Source organism: Molothrus ater, chromosome 3 (assembly GCF_012460135.2).
Source record: "Molothrus ater isolate BHLD 08-10-18 breed brown headed cowbird chromosome 3, BPBGC_Mater_1.1, whole genome shotgun sequence".
NCBI lineage: Eukaryota > Metazoa > Chordata > Aves > Passeriformes > Icteridae > Molothrus > Molothrus ater.
Genome location: NC_050480.2, coordinates 54,113,383 through 54,135,345, shown reverse-complemented (window position 1 = coordinate 54,135,345; position 21,963 = coordinate 54,113,383). Strand labels below are relative to the sequence as shown.

General features: G+C 39.6%; 1 protein-coding gene across 4 annotated transcripts in view; it reads left to right on the top strand.

Annotated features, from left to right (window-relative positions):
• The window catches only part of TIAM2 (TIAM Rac1 associated GEF 2), an 88,766-nt gene that overhangs the window by 43,949 nt on the left and 22,854 nt on the right, over positions 1 to 21,963 (top strand). Inside the window, exons 1-2 of one of the 4 annotated variants that reach the window (XM_036380428.2) lie at positions 7,692 to 7,756; positions 13,278 to 13,381. Coding sequence is in view for 1 of the 4 variants with exons in the window: in XM_054514355.1 (XP_054370330.1) it covers positions 13,278 to 13,381 (104 nt within the window). In the remaining 3 variants the exon portion in view is untranslated. Of the gene's footprint in view, positions 1 to 7,691; positions 7,757 to 12,954; positions 13,205 to 13,277; positions 13,382 to 15,448; positions 15,647 to 21,963 lie in introns of those variants that run through there. The other 3 variants (XM_036380427.2, XM_054514355.1, XM_036380429.2) reach the window with 3 other exon arrangements.

Here is a 21,963-nt window from a genome sequence, read left to right as displayed (position 1 = left end):
TGGACCACTGGCTCAGAACACTCTGCTTCTTGCTGTCTGCCCATAGCTTTTTGTAAATGTCTTTAATGTATTGCTGAAAGCATTTTGTAAACTAAAGTAGAACTAAAACTTAACTGAAAAACATTCCTAAAATGACTTCTACTCTTAGTTCTGCCTAAATCAGGTCCTGTTTGTTTGCCTAGATGCTGTTTCAACATATAAATTCTCTATGTTGTGCTGTAGGGCATCTCCTTCCTTGTGCTTTGTGTGTGAGATCTCAAAGAAATCTGGTTTTATTCTTTCACAGAAAATTCCTTGAGCTCAGAAGAGCTGAATATTGCTTCTTAGCTTCTCAAGTCCCAAGGACACCCACAGTCCTGTTAGATAATGGGCCCTGATATCTGTTAGTTGTGCAGATTTGCACACGTTGCTCCCTCTTGCCTAGTGGATCTAATATCAGGTATTAAATGGTTTTGTGTGGTGTAGGGCAACATACTGGGAAAGCCTCTCTGTAACACAGACATGTATCTGTCTGTGCAGCATGATTGCTTATCTGCCTGAAGATAGATGACTCTTCTGGGCTTTCTTTTCCTTACTTGTTACCCAATTCAGTGGGAAACCACAAAGATGTGAGAGGACATGCTCGTCAGAGCAAGTGCAAGGGGCGGGCTGTGTGTTGACAGTAGTCTTGGACAGCTGTGGAAGGTTGGCTCCTGCTCCAAGCTGTTTGTGCACTGGGGACACCAGTGTCTTTGTCCTGCACTCTTGTGAATCGCTGGGAAAAGACTATGTCTGACCTGTGACAATTCCTGGGACTGTAGCAGTGTAGGGATCAATTCAGAGAAAGCATTTTTCTCTTCAGAAGATGGATCCATTGGAGCACTTGTTGCCCTACTGTGTATTTTGCAATCCAAGTGTTTCCCAAGAGTGGCAGTTTAATGAGCTCTTGCTGACACTTGACAAACTGTCCTGTTGGCTTTCTGCTAGATGTGTGTGCACCAAATTAAAAAATTGCTTATGCTATAAAATGCTCTTCGTTGTGCTTTCTTACTGGAAGAGCATTCTGTTCTGCTTTGCTAAATGCTGCTATGATTTAATCCCTGTGAAGTCAGTGGGCCAAATTGTTGGGTTATTTTTTTTCCTGGTGTAAAATTCATTAAACCCTGTATAGCTGCACCTTCTGGCTCAGTGATATGTAGGCATAAATCATCATATTGCCCTTCCTACTAAATTCTGTAGAGTGACAATATGGATAGCAAGGAGGTTTATTAATTATGATAAAGTTAGAGACATCCACATATAGACTAGTGTCATAGGCATGATTTAAAACACATCAAACAGCAGATGTTCTGTGTTTCACAGAGGTAAGGTAGGTTGAGTAATCATAAAAACTGTCTAAGCTAGCCACAAACTCTTGCTAAACTATTAAGTAGGTAACTTTTCCTCTCCTTTTTTCTTTCTGTTTTCATTACTTTTGTGCTTATAAATCTGAGATGGAGAAGAAAATGTGCCGCTGAGGTGATATACTTAAAACCTGGGCAGGGCTAGCTCCATTTGCTTTCCAGCTCTCCCCAGTGCAAGTGACCTCTGAGGGCAGCCAAAGATTCCCATGTGAGCAATCCTGCAGAAGCAGCAAAAACAAGGAGAGGGAACCCCAACAGCACCCCTGCATGTCCAGCAGCTGTAGCCTGGAAGACCTAATGGCAGCAGTGGGTTGCAACCTTTGCAGCCTTAGAGAGGACGGTGGCATTGAGGAGCCAGTTTGGGCTCTGCTGCGTCTTCCTCCTCCGTGCTGCAGGCACACATCTCCAGCTGTTGAACTGGAATTGCAGGGTGATGCATTAGCTGGCCTCCAGTGAGAGTGTATGGAAGGAGGCATTTGTTACACACTTAGGAAACAAAAGCATTTAGATAATAGTCTGAGAAGCTGGTGTGAATTGTTAAACTTCAAACTGAAAAGGCTGAACAGCTGCCCAACCATAGAAAGTTTAGAATGTTAAATAACCGTATAGAAACAAACCACTGAGATGCAGGGGCTAATCAGGCATTGCTACAGAAGTGCAGGCAGCTATTTCCTATTGTGTCGCTAATTTGTATCTCCTATTGATGGTTGAATTAGCTAATGAGTCAAATGACTTAGCCTCACCGTGAGCTGTTAATGGACAAAGGAATCTAAAGGACTCTGCTCCAGCATCAAAATGGATGTTGCTGTAGATATTTAGGAAAAAAAAAAAGAATTATAAGAGCATAAAGCAGCCTATAGAGAAGTCAAACTTGTACAAGTAGGTGGTTGATTGCAGTGAAGCCACTGTTCAGCATGTCGCCCAAAATGTCTTAAGAAAGCTGTATGATACAAGAATATTTGTGTGAACATACTGCCTTTTTCTATACTTGAAAATGTGGAATGTTTAAAGGAGAAGTGTCACTTTCTCACTGAAGGGTGAGAACAAAGGAGAAAGACTTGTCCAGCTTGATCATTTCAGATCATAGCCAGAAGTAGGAATTTCTCTTTGTCTAGGCAGTATCACATATGCAAATAGAAGCAGCTGGGTTGCATTGTACATTGGGAAGCATGTAGAGCACCTTCTGATGTTTCATAGTTTGCTCCCTGAAGCCAAAACATATGGGTGAAAGGGGCCATGAAGGGAATCTTCTTGGCTGGTCTGTAATTGCATGTCTTGTTTGGTAACAATTACTCTAGTTAGTGACAGGTCTCTAGTAATTCCGTATTTAAGAATCCTGTCTAGGAAGTCTGATGTTATGACAGCTGTATGCTAATTTTCTTTCCAGATTTTAACATATGGAAAGGATTCCTGAATGAGTTTCCAGCTACGCCAAGGAGTCATTTGTTACAGCCTAACCTGAGAGTATACCTTCTCGCCAGTCTCAAAATAGGTTACAAAATATCCAGACCACCAAAAAGTGATAAAAGCCAAAATATCTTACAGAGACTTAATAATTTCTGAATTACTAAATTCAGTTAATTTTATTTGTGTTTTTCTAACATTCAGTTTTCTAGAGACTGAAGTTACTAGTGGTAGTAGATTCAGGTCATGATAATATAGCAATAAGAACTTGAGCTAATTGTTGTTATCTGAAGTTAGTTCAAAGGCTTTCAGAAGAACTTGAAAATTTCCTAGGCAAAAAGAGGAAGGTGGTTTTGAATTGATAATAAATTTAGTGTTTCAGTGTCTTTTAAACTTTTGGTTAAAGCAGCATGAAAGCTGTACAGTTAGTAACCAGAATTACTGCCTGCAAATACATTTGGGCTTACTCCAGCATTAGAGTGAACACTGTGAGTACCAGCTGTGGGGAAAAAAATGGACTGGCACTGTGTAATAGTTAAAAACGTACACAGATTCCATTAATTGAGCTAACATGAACACTCAATTAATCGGAGGTGAATAAGAATCTGCACTTGGGGTCCATCGTACCTCAGTCTCTTGCCCAAATCCATAGAGAACCTCAATGAAGATAAAAAAGTGAACCAAATTTCTGTGGCTTTCAGCTTGAAGTGGTAGAGAGACTATGGTGGGTTTCAATGGGCATTCTCATCTGTGGCTGCAATCTACCCACCTTCCCTTAAAAATCTGTTTTCTTAATGCAGAAGTTACCTAGAGACAGTTTTCAGCCTAGAAATCAAATGTGACCATAAAAACTCCTCATGAATAAGCTCAGTGTATAGCAGCCATTTTTCATATATTGAGGTTTGTACTAGTAGGATGTAAGAATGCAAAAAACTGATTTGTTTATTTATTTGCTACAATGACATGCAGAGGATATAGATGAATAATGAAGTAAAGTAGGACCTTTCAGTCCACTTTTCCTAGGTGGAAATTAGATCTCCACTTGTTACTTGAGCTGGACAATTCTTGTGTCATGGTCTTTGAATTTTTCTTCAGCTGACTTATCAGCAAATTTCTGATAATCTTTCTCTGGCCAAAGATTGTTTAGAGTAAAAAAACTGCTTTTATTTGAATGTCTCCAAACACCTCTTGATGTTTACCCAGACATGGACCTTCATGACAGAAACCCTGGAGCAGAAACTCCCATGTCCTCTTGTACCACAACTTCACTAAACTAGGTGTATCCCCAAAACTTCATCTTCTAGACCCTCCTCGCTTTTACTTGCAATTTTTCCTATGCAAATGGCCATTGTGGGACAGTTAATGAATCTTCCATGGAGTCTTCTATTGCTTTTCTTTGTTCAGAGCATAGTTATTGTGTTCTTTGCAACCTAGAGAAAAATCTAAAGGGCTGTAGAGATTGTGTGGGCTCTGTCATGTATACTAACTGGTGGGTGCCCCTTCCATGCTGATCCCAGGGGATAACATGAGCCAAAGAACTGAAAAGACTTTTTCTCTCATAAGAAGACATATGAGTTATTCATAGCTGAACTAGTGAACCCAGAACCCTTCATCTCTCTGGTGAAACTTGGATGTCTTCTCTAACAGAGACTGTGAGAATGTCTTTTGAAAGCCATTCAATAAATTCTTTTGGATCAACTGTTACTTTTTGAAAGATATTTCTTGAAGTTTTTCAGAAAGGAAAAGGATACAGAAGGAATGCTTACAGACCTATTTTTCAACTTCATTACAAAGGAGTAAATATACTGTTGAAAACCTGAAATGTATTAGGTTGTATAAAACCAAAAGAAATAAGCACGTGCATGCTACCTGCCAGGCTGAACTGTTTAACTGAAGTTATGAGTGGTGGTCTCTGAGGGAGCATTTTTAGAGCTCATTATGCTGATATTTATCTTCTCCAGGCTCTGCTGGAATCGTTCACCTACCACTCCCTGTTTTTCAGTAAGTCTGAAGGCATGAAGACCACCAAAACTTTGTTCCTTTCTGAGAGTTGGCTCAGACTTTGGTATTATTTGCACCAGGGATTTTGGAAATATTTGTTATCTTCTCTTGGAAGTTTACTTTTCTCTTGATAGTAACATTGGCTAGAAAATGATAACTGTAAGCTTATCATAATTAACTGCTCAGTCTGGGGAATTTGCAGAACAATGAAAAATGCAGCTTTCCATACACTTGGCTTAAATTTATTACCCAAATGTAATATCTCATTTCCAGATAAACCATACAGGGGATTATGGAAACTCTCTGTAACAGGGAGTGGAATATCCTACATGCTGAAGATCAGCTGAGTTGTGTTTTATTGGTGGTTTCTAGAACATTTGGGAATTACTGAAAATATTGAATACATTCTTTCCTAGTGGACATTCTGGACCTCCTGCAATCTTTTACAGTTGTGGATCCTATTTTTCTTTCAAGCTAAAATTCATATTACTATTCTCAGAAATAAGTTGATGCCCACTTTATTGCTGTTTTGCATAATCTGTCTGAAATCACTGGACAATACTAGTGTTTAAAAAAGGCTGTCAGTTGCTCTGATCTGATGTCAGGATATCAGTCTTTTACAGACTAGGCCAAGCCCATCATAACTGTTTGAATGCCACTGTATCTACAGCATCTATCTACTGCAGATTAAAAACTGCAGCAGAGAGGACAGGAAGTGAGAATCCTCTTTCCCTTTCAAGTGCCAGAGAACTACAAACAATAATATTATCATTTTGTTGCAGTGGAGTTGTTAATGAATATCAGAGCTGGAGTGAGCAAGAAACTGGGGTAGGACAACTGTCAGGGCTCATAACCCACATGCACTTGTGAAATAAATGTTCTCTTAGTCCTAAACATTCTTTGCCAGTATCTTTAAGCACCAGTATTAATGAAACTTAAAGTATTTCTTGTGCTCTACTGAAGAGACAGAGGCTTCTGGCTATTTTAACCTGTGTAGCTAAATTATGTATGTATGTATTTGTGTAATATTTGTACTATGCTGGTGATAGATAAACGCAGGATGGGAAGGAATTTCCAGACTCAGCATGCCCAATCCAAGCTTGTTATGGCTTTGGACAACCCTATTGATACATTTATCCTATTCCATTTTAAAATAGATTGTTTGTAATCTTTGTGCCTAGGTAAGTCTGTTGTAGAAATTTATTTGTGTGATGGTTGAAACCAGTCTTCTAATTGCCAGCATAGACAGATTCCTGGCCAGTGGAATGACTGGTCAGTATCTGCTGGCCTTTGCCATTGCTTAAGTAGCTCTAGCTCACAACTACATGTTGTCAAGCCCTTCTCCACACTTCCACATTTTTCTTTCATGTTTCCAACTCAGGAGTCCCAGCTTATAGAAGCAATGGTTCTTACAGGTCCCTGAAACTGTCTTCCATGTGATTTCATTCTACGACTGTGCCTTCATCTTCAAGGTTATCCACATCTCGTTTATGCATCTCCAGCTGTGCTCCTAATTAATGCTCTGTAGTAACTTTGAATGATTTGAGTATTTAATTGGAGTACTTACTATTGTACTTTCTTTGCTGAGACAAATAATGAAAATATCAAATAAAATTAGTCCCCCAAACCCACCTTGAACAAAATCTACGATCTAGCCTTTCCTAGGCCTAGGAGTTAATTCAGACAAATCTATTCTCATCTTACCTGCTAGCCAGTTCTGTCTTGTTTTAATTCCTGTCCTTTTCATTTTGGCTAAAAATTTCCCCAGGGATATTATAAAAGTTTCCTATTTCTTTTTTTTCTTTTTAAACTAAGTTTCCAAAAGGTTATTTTTATCCTTTATTTTTGTCTTTAAAAAAATACCTTATTGAAGGTGGATGTCAGATTAGTTTGACACCATCTGCTTACCCATAATGTATATATGTTATAGTCCATTTATCTTCACATTTCTGATTTTTCTTTCCTTGAATTTATTGTGAAAGCCTAAGGTTACTACATAGGTATTTTCCAAAATTAGATTACCCCAGAATTCTTGTTCTTTCTTTAAGCATAGCTATTGGATGTTATTCACCAGCTGTATAGCCTCATCCTCTTTTCCCCATCATCTGTTGAATAATTCATTGATATCTTTGCTCCTGAGTTTCAATTTCATATGGCAGGTTTTATATGTTGAGAGCTAAAGTTTAGTCCTCTGCTCAGCTGCTTGAGTGCAGCCTGGCTCACACCCACCTCAGACATGGCCATTTTCTGATCATTAATTCCTGTCCTGCCTTACTCATCCCTGTTGATTACAGACATATTTCAGCCTGGTTCAGCCAAGCCCTGTGGGACTGGTTTTACCATGGCCTTTAGAGTCAGACTCTGTTTTAGTGAATGTTTGGTGATGTGGCAAGTGGATCAGGTGAAGTCAGGGGTACCAGGAAAGACTCACAGCTTCTAACTGTTAATGAAGTATCTCCACTCACCTGGGTGCAGTTCCCTTGCCTGATTCTGACAAAACATGAGACTTTATCTCTCTTGCCCTCTCTCTCCTACAGCTGAGGATAGTTATCAAGTAGTGCCTAGAGCTGCTGCTCCTCACAGATCTGAAAATGATGCCCTGCAGTGGTCTTAGTTTGTCTTGGAGTGAGAGACTGAGTACATTTAATTTATCTGTGTTGTCTTCTCATGTAGATGTAGAGGAATTTTTATTCAATTTATCATTGTCTTTGGAGTGGCAGGTGGAAACACTCCTCCTTGCCATAGTTTGAAAAAAGAGGTGGTTACACCACCTACACAGTGCTTGACATTTGATAACAGTTGACGTGTTTGTGATGGTTATTTGGCATTTTTTAAAATCAGTGAGAGCAGTCTGAAATGGAACAAGTTCTGATGCATTATGAAAAGAGAACTATGAATAAAGAAACAGGATCCTCAGTTCCTACTCTCTCCTCATGATGATTGTGGCTTTGCAGTGAGCAGCTGAACTGGTAAGAACATCTATGACTTGAAAGTAATTAAGGCTTCTTTGTTAATTAAACAGAAGAAGAAAGATAAATGACATTTGCAATTGCTGATGGCTTCTTTATGGTGAATGAATTGCCGGATGGTCGGTGTTGATGTTTTCCAGTTGATTTCCTTTGGATTCTTGGCTGGGATTGCAGCAGAGATTATTATTGTCTCACACATCTGCTAGACGATGAGTTTCCATTGTACCTCACTGCTCACAAACACATGAATAACTTCCACATTCACCACTTGTACGTGTATCACTGCATCAACATGGGAAGAAACATTCCCGTAGGCATAGAGCTCTTGGATATGCTGCATGTGTTTGTTTTTCAAACCAACTGTCCCATCTGTGTGCTCTGTGCCTGTTTTTAATTGAATGTTGAGAAGTGAGGAACATTACTTAAGAAGTATGTTTTCTCTCCATCTTTAGTGCTTAGACTGTAACTTCTCTTGAATGATTGAGTCACTTACCTGCCTGCCAGCAAGACATAACATTGCAGGAGTAATGGCATTCTTTGGTGATGCTGTTGGTAACTAAAGGTGCTGAGTGTGTTCTTAGTACTTGGTGGTTCTTTGCTAGACACCAAGAAAAATGTTTAGTATGCATTTCATGTGATGTAGTTTAAGCTTGTCACATAGAGGCACTCTTTTCCCCCCTGTGCTTTTCTGGGAATCCTAGCATTTATCTGCTGTTGCTACTCTTGTTTGCTACAAGCTGATTGTATTGGGTTTGTGTTGCAAAGTCTTCGTAGCAGGGGCCTACAGGGGTGGCTTCTGTGAGAAGATTTTAGATGCTTCCCAGTGCCAGTTAGCTCCAGTATGGACTCACCACTGGCCAAGGCTGAGCCCACAGCAGTGGTGGTAGCTCGTCTGGGATAAGTTATTTAAGAAGGGATAAGTTAGTTAAGAAGGGGGAAAAAAACCTGCATGATCACAGCTGGAGGGAGGACTGAGAATATCTGAGAAAAACAGACACCAAGGTCAGTGAAGAACTTACTGGGATGTGAATTACTGGGATGTGCTCTGGGTGCTGGAGCAGACCTTGCAGCCCTTGGTGCAGACCATGGTGAGGCGGCTGTTCCACTGCAGCCCACAGAGAGAGATCCACCTGCAGCCTGTGGAAAACCCACACCAGAGCAGATGGATGCAGGAAAGAGGCTGTGACCCCATGGGAAGCCCATGTTGGAGCAGGTTTGCTGGCCAGATTTTTGACCCTGTGGGCGATCCACGCTGGAACAGTTTGTGAAGAACTGCAGCCCATGGGATGGAGTCATGCTGGAGAAGTTCAAGCAGGACTGTCTTCCATGGGAGGGTCTCCATGCTGGAGCAGAGGAAGAGTGTGAGGAGTCCTCCCCATGAGGAGGAAAGAGCAGCAGAGCCAATGTGTGGTGAACTGACCACAACCCCCCATTCCCTGATGCCCTGTGCTGCTCAGGGGAAGGAGGGAGAGAAAATCAGGAATAAAGTTAAGTCTGGGAAGAAGAGAGGGATGGGGAGAAGGTGTTTTTAAGATTTGGGTTTATTTCTCATTATCCTACTCTGATTTGATTAGTAATAAATTAAACTAATTTTTCCAATTTGCCTTGGTTTTGCCTGTGACTGGTGAATCATCTCTCCCTGTGCTTATCTCAACCCATGACCCTTTCATAACATTTCTCTCCCCTGCTCAGCTGAGGAGGGCAGTGATGGAGCTGCTTTGGTGAACATTTGGGGTCCAGCTAGGGTCAATCTACCACACTGACTTAGTATTTTCTTTTCTGGAAACACTCCTGTTTACTAGACTGGAAAAAAGTATCTGCTTCAGAGGTTCCTGTATCCCAGCTGAAAGTGATAAACATTTCAGCTCAGCAAGCGTGAGTGCATGTGTAAACAGGACAGAGGTGTACTGCAGCAGAGAAAAATTATGTTAAAAGATTTAAACCATATTTTGTTTAACTCATTATTATCAGTCCCATTTTTCTTCCAGACAGCTTTATAACAAGTAAGTCAGTAGAATAAATCAAATGTACTACTGTAATGGAGCTGTAGGGGCAGATTTAGCCATGATACACTCACCATTTACTATGCTGGAAAGCCTCTCAAGCAATGTTTTCAGTGAAGTATTCCATGTTTTCTTTAAGTAGAGAGCAACATAATCCTAGTAACATCAGAGTTTTGGTTTGTTTTTTTTTTTTTTTAAATAATGATTAAAAAAAGCCTGGAAGTGCTGGTTTGACCTTGAATTTCAATGATTTTTAGGAACATATATCTCCCTGCATACTTTTCCATCCTCCTGGCCAGCAAAGAACCAGAATAATATATACTGGAACAAATTTGTACTTGTACAGTGATAGCATCTTTCTTGATCTTGTGCAAATTCTATACAGTTTTGTTGCTAGTTTTACCTGAAAGAATAGTGGTTAAACAGCCTGTAAGAGAACACTTTCACATTATTATTGGTGAACATCTTTGATAATGTGAATTCTGTTGTAGAGCTAAATCCAAATTTTAATGTTTAAATAAAATACATTTTGTGCGGTTTGGCTTTCCTAGGCCCCTTGCACTTATCACTGGAAGTAGAAGGAATTTCAGTGTTGAACTTTTTGCTGTGTTTATGTCCTTAAGCTTTGCATTTGTAATTACCCATTCTCTAATACTACCTCTTTTTTTTTTGGGGGGGGGGGCGGGGGGTTGAGCTATGCAGCTGATATTGGTGCTTCTGTGCTTTTTGGGAATAATCTGTAGGAGCAGATCCAAAGGAAGTCCCCTTCCACAGCAAAAGAAGGAAGGGGAGACAGGATATGGAACGCTAAACTGATCAACAACCCATACATCCTTCCTTCCTTTCTTACTTCCCTCCCCATGTTAGTTCTGCATACAATGTGAGATGCAGTAGGATGTCTTTTTTCACCTTGGATTCTTTCCGTGTAACTTTTTTTAGGTTTTGCTATTTAAAATAACATTTACTGCTGCTTCTCCATCGTCAGCAACTCATTCTGCCAACAGCAAATGCTATAAAAATGGGCAAGGCTATATAGCCCTAGCTCTGACAGTCCTGTACACTACAAAGGAAAAACAAAATGAGGGTAAAGGCAGAAAAAGATGGGTCATCTGGAAAAAGCAATACAATATTCTATTTGCCTGCTTTGGGTGTTGTTATCCTGATTGCTTCTGTTAATGTTGTTTGCTGATTCTTTTACCCTATTTTCCTCTTCCTACATTTATGCTCTCTCTTCATTGCTTGTGTAAGTTAGTTTTACTGCTTCATGAAGGACAAATATGTTTAATGATCACTTGTAAAATGATTTGTAAAATCAGGGAAATAGGTTTTTTTTTTTTTTTTTCTCTTTAGCTAACTACCTAAGATCCAACTCTACATCCTTTATGCCATTGCAAAATATAGCTCAGGTACATGCTTTTTGGAGGGGAGAAGGGCATTAAAACCCAGAGGGCAAGTAAAAAGATCTCATCTGGGAAGCAATAGGAAATAATATCTTTGGCATCACCTTACCCTAAAGAAAATGTTGTTTAAAAGTCAATTTAAGTTTTAGGGCTTGGCTTATGCAGGAGTTGACAATGGTGGAAGTCAATAGGCATTCATGTGTACTCACAGACAGAAGAGAGCCTCAAAATTACTTTAAAAGTCCAGAGGGAAGGAGAAAATTATTCAGGCTTGGTGGAAGAAGAGAGGTAAAAGCATAATAAAGTAAATAGACAAGACAGACTCTTTCTTAAGGTCTTAAAGATGATGGATGGCTTGAGTGGAGTTATATAAAATGTGTTTTTTCTGCAAAAGTGATAACTCTTGGGGTATTGCATGTTACACAGGCTCTTATATATCAGGAGGTGCACCTGACTGGGAGCAGAAGGTAAAAAAGCCTGAGGGGAGAAAAATGATGAGACCTTGTTTCTGTAAGGATAGGGAAATGAGAAAGTGGTCAAGTATTTGGCATGTGGGTGGAAAATGTCAGCCTCGATGCTAAGCTTGACCTGAGCACCTTAATAACAGATAGAAAAACCCAAGTTGATATTGTGCTGAATTATTTGCATGCCTTTCTCTGAATTGCCTTTGGAGTCTGTCAGCCATATTTTGTCTTACCAGGAAGGCTCTTTGTGGGTTGCAAGGTGGTCTTTTGGGCCTAAAATTCCCATTTTCCTCTCTGCTTCAATCCATGTTGTTCAATTCTCTCTGAGAGGAACTGGTCCTGCTCTGCATTGACAGGAGAACAGCAACACCCAGGCAGCTAAATTCTGTTGTCCTTCCCAATTTCTTTATTGCAAGCTGTCATGATATTACTGCAAGATGGGTGGTATTTGTTTTAATTACCATTTCAGTTGCTGGTGTTAGCGATTAAATAAGACTCTTACCTTTCACTTAAAAATAAATCTTTAGAATTTGTAGGTGTTGAGAAAGAGTTTGAAAATGTGGTAATGTGGTGTGAATTATACTCTGGAGGTTTAAAGGCTAGGAAACAAAGCAGCAAACTTTACCCTCCCCTTTATTTTATTGCTGTTTTAGCATCTGAGGTTGCTGAAAATCCTTTTTCCTTTATCTTTTCTGTTCTTTTTTTTTTTTAATTTGTTGGTTGCTTTATAATTTTCAGCTACATGGATTGATAATACTGCAGATAAAAAATCACTTCTTCACTTCTAGAATTTTTAATTAGAATTTCCACGTGAACATCTCTGCAGATTTTCAGCAGCCAGTTGAGGAAATATAAAGAGAAAGAACATGATTTTTAAATGAATGCTCAGCATTGTTGGATAGCTCTTGAGTTTAAATGTAAATGTTACCGAAAGCTACAGTCTATCAGTAAGTGGAGCAGGGCAATGCTCTGGTTTTTGCATTGTGCCAGCTACTATGTAGATGGACTCCAAACTTGAGAAAATTGGTAAAGTATTTGCAAGAAGAAGGGATTGTGTCTGTATTATGAATTATGGTGTTTGTTCCAGGGCAAAATTCTCTTTTCTTCTTAAATCTTTAAAGGATTTAGGACTAAGTCATGTTGAACAATGGTGTGTTCATCCAAGGAGAACTGCTGAGTGCATTTAATAATCTTCACTGGTTGTCTCAGCACAGAATGTGCTGATTATAGATAGTGCTGCCTTCAAAAGCATGCTGCTAGCAAGAGCCTTACGTTTATTTTGGTAGATCAGATATGCACATTGCTTCAGACACTCTCCCATGTCCAGCTGCTGTTTGGAAAGCAGAGTTTCAAGGCATCGTTGCTCCTTGCTTTAAATCTCCCATTGTTTTTTGAGGGGTGAAGATGATTGCAAATTTTGTATTTTTTCTGGATATGGCACTTAGTGTCCTCGTCTAGTTGACATGGTGGTGTTAGGTCATAGGTTGGACTCAATGGTCTCAGAGGTTTTTTCCAGCCTAATTGATTCTGTGATCCTCTCCTGCTGTTGTAATTGTACTAGACACTGAACGTGTTCACCAGGTAAGAGCAAATACTTTTCCTTTTTCTGTCCTATAACCGTCTAATTTGTTTATGTGTTTTATTTCAAATGCAGACTTTAGTAACGTGCCTGACATCACATCCAGTTTGAAAAGGAGCAGTACTGATGGCACTCTGGACCAAGTGCCACACAGGAAGAAGACTGATCCACCCTTCAGGGTAAGAAAATGCTCGACACAACGATCCTTATGAACCAAAAGGCAATGTTGTGGCGTTAATGCTCTGCATTTTGCTGGAAAGAATTTACCATATGGCATTAGCGTGAAAAAAATTGTATGCATATTAGCTGTACTTGGTGTTTTATTATCTTGAGGTCACCCTGACAGCATCTACAGCACAGCTGCTGCATCTGCAGGAGCAGTGTGATGGGGGCAAATGGCAAGCAGGTGGAGACTTGTCAAATTCATTCTTCTGTGTGGCTTGAACCCAGTTCCTGCATAGAACAGTAAAGCTGCTACATCTTTCTAATTGATTCAGTTTGTTTCGTCTTTTCTTTTGGCTGATCTTTCCAGGGCTTACTGATAATATTGCAGTGACCATAGCAATACTATGTCAGTTGTTTTAAACTGGGCTACAGGCTTGGAGAGGTGCAGTGTTCAAGAGACAGTCTTTGCCACCCACTAATTTGGAGACCCTTTATGTGCCTGCAGTTTCTATCTGACATGGCTGGACTAATGGTTTTCCTTCCCTCAGCAAGGACTTTGGGGGCTGAGGCAGGAATGCCCAGAATTAGTGCCCACCTTCATGCAATGGTCTCCAAAGAGCAGCTTTTTGTCCATTTTGCCCTGAATCAGGCAAATTGCAACCTGTGTCCAATTGAAGTGCATATTGTTTTGAACCTCCCAACTGCAGGTGTGGGTAGTGTTTTTGAGTTGGTGGCCATGATTTTACCTGGCATTGCCATTCTGACAACAGAAGTGTGTTTTTAAATTCTGTTGATGAGTTGGTTGTATCTTCAAGCAAATTTGGGAGAACACTTGTGTTAGCACTCTTGCATAACAGGAATGACGTTAGAGTTTTTGTGGTTCTGGAATACATTACTGTCTTGTGCTGGGTTGTATGAAAAATTGGTAGAGATCAGACAGAATGTTAAAACTCAGAAGACTGGAATAGGAAGATACATTGTGCCTTTAACCATACTTACTAAGAGGAGCTGTTAATCTTATTTTATTAGTTACTTCATAACCCACTTCAGTCTTGTACAGGTGAATTTATGCCCTTTCCCTAGAGAATAAGGAGAAACCTGGTGATTGTGGGTCCTCAGCCCATCTCCTGCTGCACAAGGGGATTCCCACGGAGATGGGAAGGAGATTCTGGGGCATCAGCTTTGCTCTAGCAGAAGAACAAAGCCAGTCCTGATTGCCTGTGTCAAATACACCAGGTGCCAGAAAATTAGGGAGAGTTCTGCGGATTTAAATACACAGAGAACAATTGATGTACACTAGTTGCTGCTTTTAATGCACTAAATTTGCTCCAATGCTCTAAATTGCATGCTGCAATTAAAGCTCAAAAAAAGAGGGGAAAATGGACAGGTCTGCTCCCTGTCCTCCCTCCAGCCTCAAATTTGTCAGATTCAGCAGTTATTAGGGCTTTTGCATGATTTGCTGAAGTAATTGCCTATTCTGTATTGCAGTGCACTTCTTGAGCTGACATGCAGGTCTGCTAGTGTAATTTTAAAAATTATCTGAGGTTGTCCTGGTTTTGTAGGTACAAGGGTGGAAAACAGCCTGGCAATCAGAGGCAGTCAGACTGCAGCTGTAAACGAGTCTGTGACAGGTCTATAATTTCTGCAAATGGTTTGTAATTGATTGCTGTCTTTCTGTTGGAGGGTGCCTATTACCGTCAGAGCTTTTTGTCTGACCCTTTTGATATCCCCAATAGATGTAGAAGTAAAGAAAACCCAAACCTAACAGTTAAGTTCAGGTGGTGTACATTCTATGTGCTTTTGTGGTTATGTATGACAGGAATTGAAATTATTTCTGTTTTTATATCTGTGATTTGGGACTGCTCACAAGATGAACAATAACTATTGCTAATAAAAGCTAGTTTGAGGAAATTGTGCAGCCTTGAAAAGTGTAGCATCTGGATTTGGGGTTGTAGATTTTTTTTTTCCTCTGCCTTCTGTTTCCTGCATGTGCTGACTTGACCTCCCACGCCTGTGGACACCATTAGTGCAGTAGGCAAGTAGGCGATGCTGCAGAAGTATGGGGGAGAGGAACTCTGTAAGCACAGCTCTGTGGAGGAGAGGCTGGTGGTGCTGAGAGGTTCTGAGCACAGCCTGGAACAACAGGCAGTTTGGGATTATTTCAGAGGAGACACAGCTAGAGATGCTCACTTTCCAGTTGACAGCAACTGTAGATGTGATTGTTTGGCTCTGAGGGAGCAGGCTCCTTTGAAGTTTGGTTGATTTTTGTCCCGTAACATGTAAGTAAATAAAAAAACAGTCTTAAAGCTTTGGATTTAATAGCTGCATGTCTGATTTCTGGGCTTTATGTATCTTGTTTTGAGCATTTTCATTTGTCTGTTTTTCACTATTTTCTTGATCTCATACCAAGCTAAGTTTAGGCATCATCTTAACTGAAAGTACAGTGAGGCATTATAAGTCTTTATAAGTCTTTTATTGCATGTGTACTACATTCAAACATGCCTTCATTTAGTCAGTCATTCTTGGATTTTTTTTTTTGGTAGACTGGGAAGTGAATGCATTTAGGAGGGCAAGAGAGGCTAGTATCGTTCTGGAAATGGAAGCTGTTCCTTAAATTATAAAATATTATTAAAAATACATGGATATCAAGAACCATCCATTCCAGATGCACATTTGTTCTGACAACTCTCTATTATCTGGGATACCCCATTTGTACTTTAATAGCTTTAACCTTATCTTCAATTTTATTTATCAGGGGTAGATATTATGCTTGTAACACATTGTGCCGCAGTACATTTCCAAACTCTGTTAAAATACTTTTATGTGGCAACAGCATGTTGTTCTTGCTCTTGTTTCTGGAGCATATAGATGTTCTGTTGACAGAAGAATATGTGACCTCAGAAAATCTGTGAATTGAGCATGCCTGTCAATGTAATTAAGTTTAGTTATGTTTAATCATTTTGAGAAGTAATTGTCTGTGCTCCTGGTGCTCATTAAATCCTGGTATGTTGGCAGTTGCCAAGAATCAAGCTCTCTTTACATCGAAGTAGCATGAAGTCGAATGAACAAAAATTGCAACTCTTCCTTTAGCTAGTTGTGATTTCTAATTACAAACTATATTGGCTAGAAATGTTTTCTCTAGCCCACTGTTTAAGATTAGGTTTAGTAGTCTTTTACTAACTCACTTATCTTTACTTTGTATTTTCAGTGTATTAAAAATAACCTTTTATGAAACATAGTTAGAAGGGGAAATTTTACCATATAATTACCTATTATTTTCAGGTCCCTAAAAAGAAACCTGCTGTGATCTGACTCTTGGTTGTTCTGAATCTTTTGAGTGTCATCAGAGAGACACATTTCTGAAATCATATTAAATCTAACAGACATAAAAAAGTAACTTCATATAAATGCATGTCTGAGAAGGGGAAGATGTATTTTCACTTTAAGTATTTTGCAGATCATAAGAAAAAACCTTAGGGTATACTCTCTGCAAATATTTCACATAACTTCATTATATCCTCAGCTGTATCTTAGAAGTCTTTAAGAAACTCAAGAAACCCAGTAAAAATAGCTAGTGTGATGGCTTTTAATCATTAAAGAAACAGTCAATGAATACTGAATGGTTTTATGGTGGCATCTTCAAAAATTAACATTGCAGGTGCAGAAATGAAAGCTGCTGTGTGAGAAACTTTGAATGTTAACAAGAATTGGCTTTTTAAAGAATGGCCAACTGGTTTCACTTTGTAAGGCTTTGAAATGCTTCCATATTTCTTTCAAACAATGAAGGAAAATTGGTCCTGGGAATAAGTTGAATATAGAAACTTGGGGAAATTACCTTTGCTGTTGCCTCTTGAAATAGTCACTTTACTCTCAGCACGGGTTATTGATCATACATGAATGTGTGTATATGAGGACAAATCTATCCCCATCATCTCTTATTAAAAAAGAAATCTATACACTGCAGAGACAAACTCCATTTTTTTCCCTTGAGAATACCATTCTTAATGCAATGAACAGAAGTTACAGTTAAAAATCCTAGAACACCTTTCCCAAGCTTGAGCCTATTTAGATTATCTCAACTAATTAATCTTTCCCTCCTGTTGATGACCATGTTCCCTTTTCCTTCATCTGATAAGGAAATGATGGCAAGTCTGATCAGCGGAGTTCATGACACTTTTGGCAAACGCAAACTTGCATCTCCTACAGGATGGAGCATTTTCATCCAATGGTTTCAGATTTTCATGGGGATGAGGTCTAGGTCAATATGATGGCCCTACTTGAAATGCCCATTTTTACAGATATAGCGAACAAAAAGGAGGTACAAAAATATGTCCTTGTGTGTTTCAGAAGTCTTGTTCTTGGATGCTTGAGTTTCCTATGTAATATCAAATCATCCTTGCAGTGTTTTTGAAGCTTGTGTGTTCTGTTTATTGTGATGCCAATTGTGGCCCGTAAAGTGAGAAGTACATTTCCAGGAAGTCGGCATGTCTGGGACCATGGTGCGAATTCTGGTTTTTGGTTTCCCTGCATGCAGCGCCGCTTTTTGTGTTCGAGGAGCCAACGTGCACACATGCCTGACTTGGGCAACTGTTCAGATTTTTTTGTAGCCCTTCCAATCAAAGGTATATGTGCAATTGAGCAGCTCATTTGCTCTCATATCTGATGGTGGCCAGGAGGTGTGAAAGCAGAGAGAGACTGGGTAAGAAAGCAAACTCATCTTCCAAGTTCTACATCATGCAGCTACCTTAGGAAGATTCCCAAAACAGTGCTTTGAACAGATGCAAAATACATGTGTTGGGATTTCAAAAAGGAAATCACTCTGTTATCTATTAGCTGATTTCACACAGCTATTTTTGTAATGAAAATCAGTGAGCATTGTAAAGATCTTGCTGCTTTTTGCAATTTTTGCCTCTTGTACATATGTATGTATACAACATAGCCACCACTGGAAGGGTGGTTTTCATAAGCTGAAGAAATTAGCATTTTGTCTTCAAAATCTCTAAAGCTGATTTCAAAACCCCTCCATTAGTAGTATGACCACAGTCATCAACTTCTGATGCAGAATAATTCAAGGATAAAAATCCCCTAGGTACAATATATATTGAGGCCTAAGTTCAAACCAGGATGAGAGAAAATGTATCCGATTGCTTGTCTCCCCAAATGCTCAGTTTTTAAAGAAAAAAAGCATGGTTTGATTTTTGGGGAGAGGAAGGGGGCAACTGTGGCAGTTGCCATGGAATGGCAGGAGTGGAAGGTAGTTGGTAATCATTACTCATACTTTCAGTCCAATCCCAACAGAAAATTCATGCAATTGTTCAATGTTTGTGGAAGATTTGAATGGTATTTTTTCTTCCAGAAGAATGCAAGTGGATGCTAGTAATCATGTATTCCTATGATTTATCACCTAGAAAACATTGTACATTGTGATCTCTAGCAGATGGGCTTTGGAGTAGTTCAGGGCACTGTTATTCAAAACACACTCAACTCAAAGCAACAACTGCTTCTTACTGCTGCTGTCAGTAAATGTAATCCTATTTTTTATATGGAATATATGTATTATATATATGACGTGGTTCATTTATTTATTTTGATCTGGTGATGACATTCATCACTCTCAGAGATGAGTATGGGATCACCAGTCTGACTGTGTGTATATAAGCAGCGTATGCGAAATAATTTTGTTAAGCAGCCTGTAAAAATTAAAAATCTTGGAAAGGGAATGTTAGTATTAACCAAGTTGTTGAGCTCCACTGAAAGAAAACCAAGCAGAAATGACCAGAAGCTCAACAGAGCCCCATACCCACTTCTTGCATGGAGGCAATTCCAGCTGAATGTCGTGATAGCTTCTCATTAGCTCTGATTTGCATTGCCCAGGCAGTTCCCACTTGCACAGCATGTCATTAATTGCAGGAGAGCTGCCTGCCTCAAGGTTTACTCAGCATCCATAGGACATGAAGGATTTTTCCTTTATTTTAATCATGAAAACTTCTTTTTAGCAGTTGATGATATCCAAAAGCCTGGGGAGTAGTCTACAATTAACATCTTTTTTTTTTTTTTTTTTTTTTTTTTTTTACTTTGTAGGAGGGGGATTAAAAACACGGTACTCTCAAAATCATGTATAGCCTCTGCAGTCCAAGTGTCATTTTCTTCCAGATGTGACATGCATTTAGGGAATCTCAGAGCTGACATGGGAAAATAGCATGTTTCTCAGCAGTGATTTCCTTGATTCATTTGTGCCTGGAGGGGACTGTTCTGCATTGAAAGCATGACAAGCCTGTGGGGAGTTCTGCTAATTATTGTGCTTCCCTTGCAGATAGCCCAGCCTATGGTGACCCTACCAGAGCTGGTGGCTCCAGCAGTGTGGACCTGTTTCTGGACCCCTGCTCTCTTCCTGTGCCTTTTGAGAAGGGTATCAGTGAAACTGTAGCCCTTCAGAAGTTCATAAGAATTTTGCAAATTAATCTAATTAATTAGATTAATTATTCAGTGTATTAATCTATCACTCAGAGAAGGCACCAGAACTGGTAGACTACAGGTTACAGAAAGCCTAAACCTACCAGTGAGCGCTACTGCCCAGTCCTGGATTTCACTTTATTGTGTTGATTCTGGAGTTCTGCATCCCCTATGGATGGCCCAAAATTCAAGTGTAAGAGCTGTGAGTCTTGGCTAACACAGCAAAGGAGCTGCAAAACCACAAGGCTTAAAGCATGTAAAGTGCTGAACCTAGTATGAACCTGTAACCAGGTCAGGCTGTGGATGGAGACCTGCTTGCATAGTTACTGGTAGGGAGGCACAAGAAAGGAGGAAAGACCAAAGGGTCTGCACAGTATGTGCAGTTCCTGCATGCAGAGGTGTGACCTTGTGCAGCTTTGTTTTGTGCTATTACACTGAGGCCCTGGGGCTTAGGGGGAGGGGGTATTTGTTGTCTTTCCTCCAACTGAAGGAAACATCCTCTCAAAAGTACTGAGACAGCTTTTGGTGTAAAACATACAGATGGTTTTGATCAGGAAAAGAAATTGTGTTGTGTTGATGCTTGCAAATGAAGGAAGCCAGTGGGAGAGGACTTACAACACAATTTTCTTTGTAGTCATCTGGGAAAAATCTATAAGGCTTACCTGCAGATGAAAAGGGAAGCATATGACAAGGGCCCTGAATATTTGCAACAGGATATGGTTAGCAGTGTCTCTGGAGACAACTGTGACTTCACTGATGAAGGGCAGGAAGCTGCCTCAAGCCCACCACCCTGTGCCTCCAGAAGCAACCCCGGTCACCTGCAGTGCAGGATATGACGCCAGTGTTTCACTTTGCAATGAAAGGCAGAGATATCTAATCACACTTCTGATAGACACAGGGAACTGTGTCTCTGCCAGCTGCAGAGTATTTGGTGGGTTTTTTTTTTTAAAAATTAAAGTACTGTTCAGTTGCAGTAACGTGTTTTTTCCTTGTGATGCAAAAGCATCTAAACCCAATTTTAGTCTGTGCCAAGGTATGTGATGTGCCCAGCTGTCACCCATAGCACACAAAGTCACTTTAAATTTGCACAAAGTTTCAGTATAGGATTTCAGATAAATACTGCATCCTGGATACCATCATAACTTCAATAAAGCTTTGATTCCTATTTTGCTCTGTCAGGAACATGTAATAACAAAGGTAGACCTGAAATACCAAAACTGAAAAATATCTGCTACCTGCAGCAAATTCTGCAAAATAAAAGGTAACAAAAAGGTACATGAAAGAATGAAAGAGGCAGAGGAATTAAAAAAAAAAAAAAGGTAAGGGGTCAGTTGAGTCAGATGCATAGGGAAGTTCCACCAGACTTTCATGTTTTGTTACCTGTTGTCTCTTGTTAACATATTGTGAGCAGATAAAGACATCCTCTCACATGGTGATTATTTCCTTCTGGGACAGAGGAATTCTCCTGTAGTTCCTAAACAAAGCCTTGCCAAAACCAGGGGAGAGGTTGGTGTAGAGTTCAGAGAATCTATATTTGTCTTTACAGGGGAGTTACTGCATCTTTTAACATTTGGAGTGCAAAATGCTGGCTACTAACAAGAACAGATAGGCGTTGCCTTCTCTGCCTCCAAAGGTGTCACACTGCAAAACTATGTTGTGAAACATGAGTGCAACTGCAAAGATAATGTCTCAGTGGTTGCTACAGTTTCTAATGCAATACTTGAGAAAAGTTTTTGCATTCAGCAGAAAACACTTTGAGTGAGAATGTTACAAATGATATTTAAGATGCTTGAAATTAAAAATAAAACAAGAATTCACTTTAAACATTTGGAATGCTAACTGATTTTTTAATCACTGGAATTAAAGCAAGTGTCTTCACTGTGGTCAATTGTGCTTTGAAAATACATTTTGACGGCATTTAAAAACCATGTTATTAGTATAATAAGCATGACAGGAAAATATGCAGAAAAATGATCCACCCACAGTTATAAAAAGTAAAAAAACAGACTCCCTCTACATCAGTGCAGAGGTTTGGAGACAAGCTGCATTAATCCTGAGCTTATAATGCTTAGAGACCACTAACATTGCAGAGCTCCTGTTAGTGCAGGGTATGTAAGTACATGTATATTTTAAAATATATGTG